Source organism: Antedon mediterranea, chromosome 4 (assembly GCF_964355755.1).
Source record: "Antedon mediterranea chromosome 4, ecAntMedi1.1, whole genome shotgun sequence".
NCBI classification, from domain to species: Eukaryota; Metazoa; Echinodermata; class Crinoidea; order Comatulida; family Antedonidae; genus Antedon; species Antedon mediterranea.
Window position 1 is genome coordinate 8,221,263 of NC_092673.1, and position 12,121 is coordinate 8,233,383.

Below are 12,121 nucleotides of genomic sequence, written 5' to 3' on the forward strand. Positions count from 1 at the left end.
GGAACACAAAATGTAACAAAATAAAATTAGGAAGCTCAGCTGCATATGTGACCAACAAGTGTACTCAAAAGATGATGTACAAACTATGCGTGCTCAAATGTTTTTTTTCTAAATATTAAGCCGAATTATCCTAAATCTGTGTTTGATTGCCTTATTATTTCTGAAACAAATAACCTTTCTGTCATTAATGATTTAAAATAGTGTCATTTGATTTTCAAAGATAAACATTGTCCCCCTAAAAATTGTATTTATCTTTCCGGGCGCCTGCCTTTAAACTCTGACCTTTCATCATTATTTTCTTGCATTGTATTTTATTATCCTTTGTTTGTTTGTAAGTAAATGTTATGAAATTAAAATGAAACGAGAATACAGCTTAAACCATTGTATATATGCAGTAATCCAAAGCTGGGGAATGATAGTATAATCTAATCCCTTTCTCAGGCTTAATTATTTTCCAGGCCCGGCTTAGTTGTTTTCATGGCCACAGTTGTCGCTAACTTTGGTGGGTAGAAACCAACTTAACCGGTTACTAACTAAGGAAGAGGGGGCCCAATTTCGACCACTTTCAATGCACAAAACATATCTTAAAGAGCAAAGAGAACTTATGGATTATCTCTAGCATAGTTGTATATTCGAATTGTAACATTTTGTCGGTAAAATCTTTTAACATCATGCGGATACAGTACTAAAAATAATTAGGAAAACCAAATTGTAATTAATGAGCACATTTTAATCATTATTGATCACTTCCTCTCCTGCTAAAAATAAACATAAAAGAACATAACAATGGCATCAATAAATATGTTGATATCTACATACAACATAATAATATTTACATAAATATGGAGTTTCTTTTAACATATTGGCCAGATTGATAAACTGTTAGGTTAACGGGAAAGTAAACGCGTAGGAACTAGTGTAGGATTGGAAATCGCTTTACTGTATAATAATGCAGCGGAATGCCATCCTCGGTACAACTGTACCGTACCAAAATATGACATTATTGGTCCATTAGAAAATCAATTATTGTTTTTATTTAAGGTTATGGTAAAAGCATTACAATGATGTCTTATGATACGTCACATGCACACGTGTCCTAGCTCCACTGATATTGGAGAAACGGGAAATTTGTCGAAAGCCAACATCATTTTTCAATCAGTAAATCAATCACAATCAATTGAATTATACTACACAAATGTTTACACTTTGTTCATATTATTTACTCAAACTACGGAGCATTCATTCAAGGTTTCAATTGTAATATCCAACATATCTCTCAGTCATATGCCTATATCTGCTGCTGTCAAGACAAAATTAACTCCAAAACACAAAAGCTAAATAAACACAGAAATGAGGATCATTGTGTGTATAATACAAACATATCAATGTATATGCAGTATATATGATATTCATAAAGGCACTTATACAATATATTGTTTATACATTTATGTATTCCAAGATTTTACTCTCTGCGTTATATACATATGATTGGAATATTTATTTCTTTCTTTGGATTCCGAGTGTTGAATTACTTGATTCAACACGTTTTAAATCGATTCAAATCAAGTTTATACCGATTAAAATGTGTTTCATATCTAACACCTAGTTTATTTAAATGGATTCTGGGTCAAATAAACTTGGAGGGGTAACACTTATCGATCACCTCGCTTTGTACCAATCACATTTTTAAACCGTGTATACAAGGAGCCATTGTAAATTGTGAAGAACGTACTACTATATAGACAACCTAACCAAAGCCTTTTTCCACAACCCCGATGAGCTTTGATTGGTTGCATAACTTCACGTCATAAAAAGTAGGTGAAAATATTAATACGCATGCACAACAGAAACTCAAAAGTCAACGTTTTCAATTCGCGCGAAATCAGGATTGGCCGAACTGAAGAACGTACCACGATATTGACCACGTACCACCCAAAGGATGTCCATAATGTATTTTTTTTAAGAATATAAATGTGGAGACCGCAACACGTCACCAACCACATAAAGTAACATTTACAAAACATTATGTGAATTGTGCTTTTGTGAGAAATATTCCAAACATACACATTTATAAATATTTTTCGTTAAAGATATATTGTCCCATAAAAACATAAAAAATTAATATCAATAAATCAGACTTTAAATAGGCCATTTTGTAGTATCAATCAAGTTATTCACTTCCATAGAAAAAACGAAAAACAATAATGATTTTACTTATAAAAAGACAACATTTTTGGTTAAATAAAAACATTTTCTCACAGACAATTTTACTTTTTTTTTGCTTTCAATTACAGTTTCTGTTTAGTTAAATACTTTTGAAATGTTTGGGATGAAGTGAATAACTGTTATGTGACATTAAAATGGCATATTCAGTAACGACAAACAACAAATATTTTTTCAGAGGGACAATATATCTTTAAAATAAATGCATGCTCAATATATGCAAATATAATGTAATAATATATTAGTTGATATTTACTACATAAGGATATTATTGTTGATGGTCACATTTAATATTTACGAATTATTTGTAACTCATTAGCACATAGCAAAAGGAAAAACTAAACCATTTTTCTTGTTTAATGAAACAGTAATAATAATGTCCAGTTTAGTTTCTTATAAATAATAAATATTAACACTATCAAACTCTTCAAATGCTGATTTAACAATATAATTAAGGTAACACAGTAATTGCATTATACGATGGACATCAAATGCAATTTTGCCTTAGTCTTTAATGCAACAAACGTGAATTCGAATGTTTACAACAATTAACTTAAAAATGAAAGTTTGAAACAAAAAAATGAAAGGAGAACAGGTTTAGTCATTAAAGTCACAATACAATCATTTAACTGCATTGTAACTTTTATGCTTGACCACTGGGCTTTACATGTACGGTATAACCTGATCAGAAATTATACCCACAACATTTATGTTGACTAAACAGAGGGTTTATTATACTTGTATCTTCAGCAAAATTAGAATACATCATATTCCATACCATAGATTCAGTGAATTCAACAGATGGCAATTGCAAAATTTTCAGATCCTTTATCGTTTTTCCTTTAGATAATGCAAACTGTAGTTACACGTACATACAGAACACATTTGAAAACTGTCTATAAATACATTTATGTTGACTCTGATGTAATAACCAAGTATCATAATCATCACATTTAAGAATACTTGTTGTATTTTCAAATGTTTCAAATTTTCAGTAGAAATCATGTTAACAATTAAAATATAATGGCAGTTATGTATTGCACATGTATCATTATGTATGTTAATGTAAGAGTTATGAGTTAATAGTTTGCTGGATTATGAACATTGATTTTTCATGTTACATATATTTGGAAACACAAACACCCAATTTTCACATTCAATGAATAAAGTCAGTTTTAAACAGATTATTATTGGATTTTCCAACATAAGGTTAGTTCACACAATAAAATTGAAACATACAATTTTGTTTATATTAGATTGGGTCAAATATGGTGTTTTTATATTAATTATTAACCAAAATGATGTCATAAACTGAATCACATTTTGGAATGGTGAAGACAAACCATCAGTTATCAAAAAAAAGTTTTTTTCTACTGTAGAATATACTTTGCACAATAAATGTTATAAAAAATTAATTCCCTCTGCATTTTATCGAAAAGGTCTTACATAAATGTATCTTTTAAATTTTTGTTGTACATTACACCATGAGAAACTAATATGTGAACGTGTAACATTATCCTGGGAGATATTTATGTATTTGTTAAATTGTGTTGTACGTGTGGATCAGGTCCAAAGGCCTATTTATACTAAGACGACTACAATCAAGAATAACTAGAAAAATATGCATTTTTTTCTATAAAACAAAAGAAATCATAAAAGTTTTACCCTAGAACTATAGGATATCCATTTATAATAATATTTTCAAAAGTCCAATTAAATGATGTCATGATTATAAAGAGCAATAATAATGTGGCGATACGATTTTATTGTTCTTATTGATCATGACATCATTTGATTGCATTTTTAAAATATCATTTTTATCAACGACAACAATGGTTATCCTCAGTAGTTCTATAATGAAAGCTGTCTGTATATTTAACTATTTATCGTCGATCGTTATCCTAATATAAATGGGCCTTAAGAATAACATATATATCAACATTTGCATGTTGCATTGTGGGGTGCATGACAGCAGGTGCAACAAATGTTAAAACTGAGTAATCAAAGTAATAGTAATTTTCACTCCTTACTCATTTTGAAAATGCTCATTTTATGTTTAGAAAACATAAATATTAAGCTTTGTCTAGACTGTCAAACTAGTTTGTTTGCCCAAAAATGGTAGTGAAATCATGTACATGTATGGGCACATATTTTTTTCCACATAAAGTTTGATAATGTACAGTATACAGAGCTTTAGTTAATAAAGCAAACATAATTATAAATATAGCCACTGGTTACATATTTTTTGCCTGATGTTGAGCGCTGAGCAGGAGATTTAGAACCTTCAAGAGGGCGACATTTAGCTTCATGAGACTACAATGTTTCAATTTTCTTTGGATAGGAAATTCCAGGTGAAGGAAATTCCAGTTTAAACTAACTCCAATATTTTAATTGTTCCTTGACTATTAGCTGCAACACATACATTTGAACCCTACAAAAAGAAGAAGAAAACATGGATCATTTTATTTATTTATTTTTATTTATTATTTTAAATGATTAAAGGAGTAATTAATTGGTTGATTAAATGATTGATTAATAAATAGATTGATTCATTTATTGATTAATGATTAACGATGTATTGTCCTCCAAAAACCCATTGTCTGACAGACAATTTAAGTATTTGCTGCTTTAAATTACATTTTTTTTCAGGTAAATCATTTTTTTTAATCCAGTTTTTGGTCAAAAGTGAGTAACTATTATGTGACATTAAAATGACATATTCAACAAAAAATTTAAAAAACCCCACAAACCCATATTTTAAAGAAAAACAAAACTCATTGTCTGGGGAAGTTAATGAGGTTTTGGTTAAAGATGTATGTCCCCGAAAAGCATGAAAAATGAAGATTAATAAAATCAGACCATTTTACAGTTTTAATAAAGTTATTCATTTTTATAAAAAAAAAAACCCCAAAAACATTATTTCACTTATAAAAAGACAAAAGAAACACTTAATTTTAACCAAAAACCATTGTCTGATAGACAATGTTAGTATTTTTTGCTTTAAATTACATTTTTTCAGGTAAATAATTTTTTTTAAACACAATTTTTGGTCAAAAAGAAAAAATATTATGTGACATCAAAATGGCATATTCAACCAAAAATTTGAAAAAACCCACAATTATTTACCTAATAAAAGCCATTGCCCCAGGGGCAATGTATCTTTAATTGAATGATTGATTATATTATTGATTTTTTAAACTTACAGTCCTCCAAGCTACAGCACTGACAAACTCATTTGAGTCTTCTTCTCTCTTATCAGACTCCTGTATTAAGTAAGTAAAGTAAATATGTAATTAATATGTAAAGAAAAGAGTCTTTTAATATACATTATGCCATCATTTGCAACATTTAGTTATATTATGTTGTGTTGTAACTTTAAAGCATTTAATAGCGAAATTGTCAAGTCGATTTACAGCAGCCATATTGTTAAAGATGTATTGTCCCTTTGACTAATTCCCAAAAAAAATAAAAAATAACAGATTTCGAAAAAAGGTGGGTCATTTTGAAGTATCAAAAATTTGTCGAAAAAAAAATCATTTAACTGAAATACAGACGTTTTTTTGTTAAAAAAATAACTTTGACTTCCAGTCAAAGTTTTCGATCAAAAAATATCCCATAATGAAACGCGCTGGTTTGGCTACTCTGTGTGCATAATCATAAAACTTCCTCACGATCTGTGTGAAAATACCTTCTCAACCGTGAAGAGTTGTAAACAATCCTAATTAGCATATGCATAATGCGTACTCATGGTTTGAAATCTTTGTTTACTTTTGCTCGCGACGATTTTCCAGATGAAATGTAATCAAACTAATTTACCTGTTAATTACGTAAACTTGTTGCTTTTGGCTTGAATTTTCGACTTAAAGTGAATAACTTTAATATTACTTTGATATGGCCAATTTAAATTTAGAATATTTTGACCTTCATTTTTTTGTGTTTCAAGAGACAATACATCTTTAAAGAATGTTTCATTGGTGGATATGTTTTCAACATCTATAACTTCTTTATTATTTATAATACTTTTATATTCAATATACACATGGTAATAGTTTTAAGTACCTAGATTTTTCCATTGCTAAAATAAAATGAGTATTCTGATTCATTATGATTAGAAATTTTAGCTTTAAATAATAATGTACTATATGCATCAAATCTATCCCTGCAATTTTGACGTTTTGAAAAAATAATGCATATATATTATTTTAATAACATTAAACCGGGTCATTCCTTGTCTGAAATGCACGCTTCATATCCTCTCACAGACGGCCTAGGCTTAGTTTTGTAGGCCTAGTTGTTAAACAGCAGTATACGAACATCGTATACTAGCATTTTCTGCTGAATTGTCTTTTTTTTGTTGACACAATCCGTTAATACAAATTGTTAATATAAATAGGTATAACATTTTAAGAGATTTCCAAAACCTTTTAAAAATACTCTTCTATGAAGAAATTTAAACTAAATGTCTTATTTTAAAATTGATAATGAAATTGTATAATATATGGACTATGACATTAAAATGGTAACTAACAGACATATATATTTAATTTAAAAAGTAGCTTACCAATACACTTCTAATAGTATCAAACTTAAAGGCTAAAAGTTGTTTTGATAAACCCTTGTAGTAAACAGATAATGAATTGTTTTCACTTCCGCAAGCAATGTAGTCGTCATTAGCTGTAAGTCCTACAAAGTTTTTCTCATTTATATGTCCAGTAAAAGTTCTAAGGCAGTTTGGTTTATTTACATTCCATAGTTTCAATTGGCTGTCAGTTGACCTGTTTGACAAAATCAAATTTACAATATTAAAAACATATTCAACATTAAACTAAATAAAAAAAAATTAATATCAACAATTAAAATATTTGTTTCTTGTTGCTTAACTAAAATACTAATATGTGACAGGCCACTGTGGAATAAGACAAAAACAACCCAAATAAAGAAGATACGCAATGCAAGGACGTAGAAGCGAATTCGAAATAATCCATCATATGTGATTGGTCAACGCACTTACATTGCGCTTTCATTGATGCTCTCTGTCCTACGAACAAAGCTGAAACGTAATTCTAATTTCAGATAACAGAGATTATTTTATTCTTTCTACTTACGCTGATACAATTTCCTCCGAGTTAAGGAACTTTGTGTATGAAACCGCTTTTTTATGTCCTTTGAAAACATTGAGTGCTTTCTTTGGATACCGCAAATCATAATAATGAACACAATGATCTAAAAAATAAAAATTATTATCATTATTTTATTTAGGCAATTGCCAAGGTGACAAATCCATTCTCAAACATATACACAACAATATCTACAACAAAGTCTTTGGGAGTGGAGTTGTTTTTGTCATAAGAAAAGATATCATACAGGGTTTGAACCCAGGGCGGCGATTGCTGACCCACCAAGCCACTCCAATTAAATGAAAATATATATTTTTTTTAAAGTACACCTGTACAGCCACATATGAAGTTTTTAAAATTCAAATTCACGAATCTGGTAAATACCAGTACTGTATATATATATATTTTTTTTTCTATTTCATACGCATCCAACAAACTCACCAATTACAGGATGGATACACTATTTCATTTTGTTTGTTTGTTTGTTTTATCTTTATACTGGGTGACCTCTTCAGTCAAAGACTGATCTCCCAGAGGGCCCAGTTGGTGATCAGTGGCTGTGATGTACTAATACACCGGGGTAACCCCCTACTCGTCTCGAAAGATGTACTAGGTTCTTTAAAGTGCACACGAACAAGTTGTGTACACTGGACCTACGGTTTATAGTCCTTATCCGAGAAGACTCGTTCTACCACCAGAACCATGGAGTGAGTGAGCCTCGAACCCCTGCCGATGTTATGGCTACGTGATTACGGTTCCACTGTCTTAACCGCTCGGCCACTCACTCACTGAAATAATATATAATTTATCATGCTTATAAACTATGTTTCATTTGAGGCTTAGGGAGTGGAGTTGAAAGAATCGTGAGTTACAACCCTAGTACTAGGTCAGGATTGAATCCTGGCAAGCATGTTAACCAAGCTACAGCTCCACTACGATTCCGAGTCATTATCATTATCCCCATTACTGCATGTGAAGTAAATTAGTAACATATAGTGTTACATCTTTATTTCAATAAAGCCCCTTTCACACAGAGCGAGTGAGTGGCCGAGCGGTTAAGACAGTGGAGCCGTAATTACGTAGCCATAACATCGGCAAGGGTTCGAGGCTCACTCGCTCCATGGTTCTGGTGGTAGAACGAGTCTTCTCGGATAAGGACTATAAACCGTAGGTCCAGTGTACACATAGCTCATGCTTTAAAGAACCTAGTACATCTTTCGAGACGAGTAGGGGGTTACCCCGGTGTACTAGTCCTAACAAACACAGCCACTGTCACACACAGCCACTGTGCAAATTGGGACTGGACCGTTTTAGAGGTGTTTACCACCTGTTGGTCCAGATCCTTCACTAACTGACTTAGTGAGAAGTCGAATAAATAAAAAAAAAAAAACAGAGCTGTAAGACGGTAATATTGCGGCAATTCGTGAAAGCCGGTCTATGTGTGAAAGGGTAAAAACCCCTTATTGCCAGCATCTGTTAGACCGCCTCTGGACCTAGTGAAAGTGCAGTAATATTACCGTCATGGTCATAAGCCTGATTTGTCATAGAGTCCATGATATAACGCCTGCTTACGCAGCGTAGCATTAACAAACCAAGGTTAACTTCGGGACATTTTCCTTGATTGAGAAAGACTGTGGCAATTATTTTAGGCATATTAAATTATTAGATTATAATAATATATAAACACATTAGGCAAAGAACATTAATTCTAAACTGCCCGGTGATATACTGAAATTTAATTAATTAATTTGAAACGATACAGATGAGGAAATCTGTGAGAATGAGAAAAAGTCGCCCCAACCGAGACTCGAACTCGGACCGCCTGCTTGATATGCAGTTGCCCTAACCATTAGACCACTGGGGCTTTCATGGTATTGTTCAAACTCGATTGGATAGCGACTCTTTAACATTCTAGGCGTGGTACGGCGGAACAGCACTAGTCCTCGGTTGTACGCACGCGCAACAGAGATCAAATTGATACGCCCTCATCATATAAATCCAAAGGCAAATTACTGAAAAAATGACAATGAAAAGTGGCTGGATCTCAATGGAGATACAAAAACAGAAGCGAAAAGCTAAATCAAAACGATAAAGTAAAACAGCTAGAAAAGTTAGCAAAGCTTTCGGGCAACTCTAGCCCTTCATCAGTGCAAGTGAAGGAATTTGTTTAGGTTAGTGTATAATAATACAATGGAAGAATACGGCCAATAATAATAATAAAAATAATACAACAATATATAAAGAACGTACCTGCTGAACCAAATGTGATATTATAAACTTTACTGGGATTAAATTTAACACAGCATACATTGGCTTTAGCTTCTATACAAGTTACAGATTGGTTCATGTTTGTAGACCATAGCTTCACTGAAATTTAAAAAATTAAATCTATACAATTTAATTTAATGATAATTTTTAACTGAAAAAGAACACTAAGCAATAGTAAAATTATTAAGCATGGAATAAATTGTACTGCATAAAAAATTCACTAATACATGTGAAAGAAATGTCTTTTGAATATACAGTGACACGAATCTTCCTTGGTGAAATTTTAATTAACAAAAACCAAGCTACAGCATATGGGTCAAGTTAATCGCGCTGGTTAAAGTGACTGCTACGATTTTGCAGTTCATTGGAATGAAGCTTAAGAATTGAAAATGTATCGAATTGTTTACAATACCTTTGGCGTCATCAGATCCTGATGCTAGCAGTTTTGGATCCATTTTATTAAAATCTATACTCCAACATCTCTTTTGATGCTCCTGAATGAAAGGCAAAATAATGCAAATTTTCATGAAATTGTTTATTTATTAAAAAAATGAAGTATGTACATGTCTACTAGTACTAATAGTAATAATTATGTACTCAAGATATCAAACAACTTTGAAAAATACCTTTAATAACTTTTTTTAATGAATTAATCAAAGTTGATTCAGAGTAGGCCATTGAATCATAAATGATGTCTAAAATGTTTTATTGTATTGCAATTGATTACTTATTTTATTTTACCCATTATAGAGAAACGTATGTGCATTTTTTGAAAAAATATCTTGGTCCAGTGTATTTAATTATGAATGTTGTTTTCATGTTCCACTTAAAATGGTTAGGCAAAATAACTTTACGTTAATAATGGAGTAACAAAATGACTGCTCTGGGGTGGGTATCATTTCTAATTAGATGACTCTGAATTTAACTTCTAGAAACTTGAAGCGAATGTGTAAATGACAGTTTATTACCTGAAAAATTCTGGATACAGATCCAGTGAATGCATCCCACAATGTTACATTTCCTTCATAGTCACTACTTGCTAGAATTCCTTTGTGGTAAGCATTCCAGCTTATACAACTGAAAAAAAACAAAACATAGAAATAATTATACATTTAAACAATTGCTACTTATCACAATTTTTAAAGTTTCAATTTATTTGATCATATCAAGTTCATAAATGATAAATAACAAATGCTGGTATGGATGACCATAAGATTAGAGCAAACTCGTTTACCGGTCACTCATAGTGCATTGTACACAAACAACATAAAGACAGGACAAAGGTGCAATACATAACAAGACATGTGAAACCTTAAACTATGTCAACACTTGTGTTGGCAACCCATTGGACTAAATAATATATTTTAGTTTTCACATACATGTTACAATAAGTTTTTTTCCTCTTTAATTAAAAAATAATAATTTTAAATTACTTCTTTAAGTAAGTTTAACATATTATAGTATTACATATATTTACTGGTACATGGGTAATCAAAGTATCTTTTTTTAGGAAAAACAAGATTTAATGAATGTTAACATACTGATATATATTGAATCTTACATGCTTATATTATTCTATTTCATGAAATGAATATTATACTGCATAACCTGTTAGCAACTATGACAATACATTTGCATGTTGCTCTCGAACCAAGGAACTTCATATCAATTGTCTGGAAACCCACAACTAGACCACAGTTTATATTTGACTGACTGGAGTAATTTCAATTGAAACTTTGCCATGAAACCAAATATAATGTTTCAATAGTATGGCCAACACCAATTCTGGGACATCACTTTGGTGTGAACAAAGGTGTCCCCTTAATAAATTAATATCGGTAGCAATTTGTTGAAATTTAAACATCTTTAGTCCTACCCTATTTTTGCACTATTGGATGTTTTAAATACTTGATGAGAATTTTATCTATAATGAACACAATCTAGTTGACAAACAGAAATTATTCTCTAGTAAAGACTTATTGGAGGAACTCCATCCATAGTTTTAAGAACACAATTCATGACAGTTGTAATAGTCTAATTAAAACCAATCAATTTACAGTACTTCCACAATCCAACCTACATCAGCGTTGGTGCAAATTGATATTTTAGGATAGTTTTGGTTGTTTCTGTGGAAGATTGCTAAGATTTTTTCCCCCTTTTGATTTGTATATGGATGTACTATCCGAAATAAAGGAAATGAATGAATGACTGAATTAAATATTATTGTGGCTTTTTCCTAATCTCACTACAGTCTGTAGTGTGCAAATAAAATGTTTATCATTTATTTTATTTCTATTAATTTGCTCTGCTTTAGTATCAAGCACATTTGTTCATGTCTTGCATCAAATCCAAGACGCAGATTATTATAATATTTATAGCACTTTTTAATCATTAACGTGGTAACATTCTGTAAACAATGATGATCCCTTTAAAATGACGTTATTAGTGGTCAATGACCACATGGTAAATAATGCATATTTCCTGATTGCATTTATATCCTTCATACAAGCCGA

The 12,121-nt window shown here is 31.0% G+C and overlaps 1 protein-coding gene across 1 annotated transcript in view; it reads right to left on the reverse strand.

The window, feature by feature from the left end:
* Window positions 1-607: 607 nt before the first annotated feature.
* Window positions 608-12,121, reverse strand: part of LOC140046534 (E3 ubiquitin-protein ligase COP1-like) — a 42,075-nt gene continuing 30,561 nt past the window's right edge. Inside the window, exons 13-19 of the mRNA XM_072091217.1 lie at window positions 10,577-10,685; window positions 10,021-10,102; window positions 9,591-9,707; window positions 7,329-7,446; window positions 6,785-6,998; window positions 5,427-5,486; window positions 608-4,654 (exon numbers count right to left, since the gene is read on the reverse strand). Coding sequence (XP_071947318.1) covers window positions 4,592-4,654; window positions 5,427-5,486; window positions 6,785-6,998; window positions 7,329-7,446; window positions 9,591-9,707; window positions 10,021-10,102; window positions 10,577-10,685 — 763 coding nt within the window. The 3' untranslated portion in view covers window positions 608-4,591. The remainder of the gene's footprint in view (window positions 4,655-5,426; window positions 5,487-6,784; window positions 6,999-7,328; window positions 7,447-9,590; window positions 9,708-10,020; window positions 10,103-10,576; window positions 10,686-12,121) is intronic.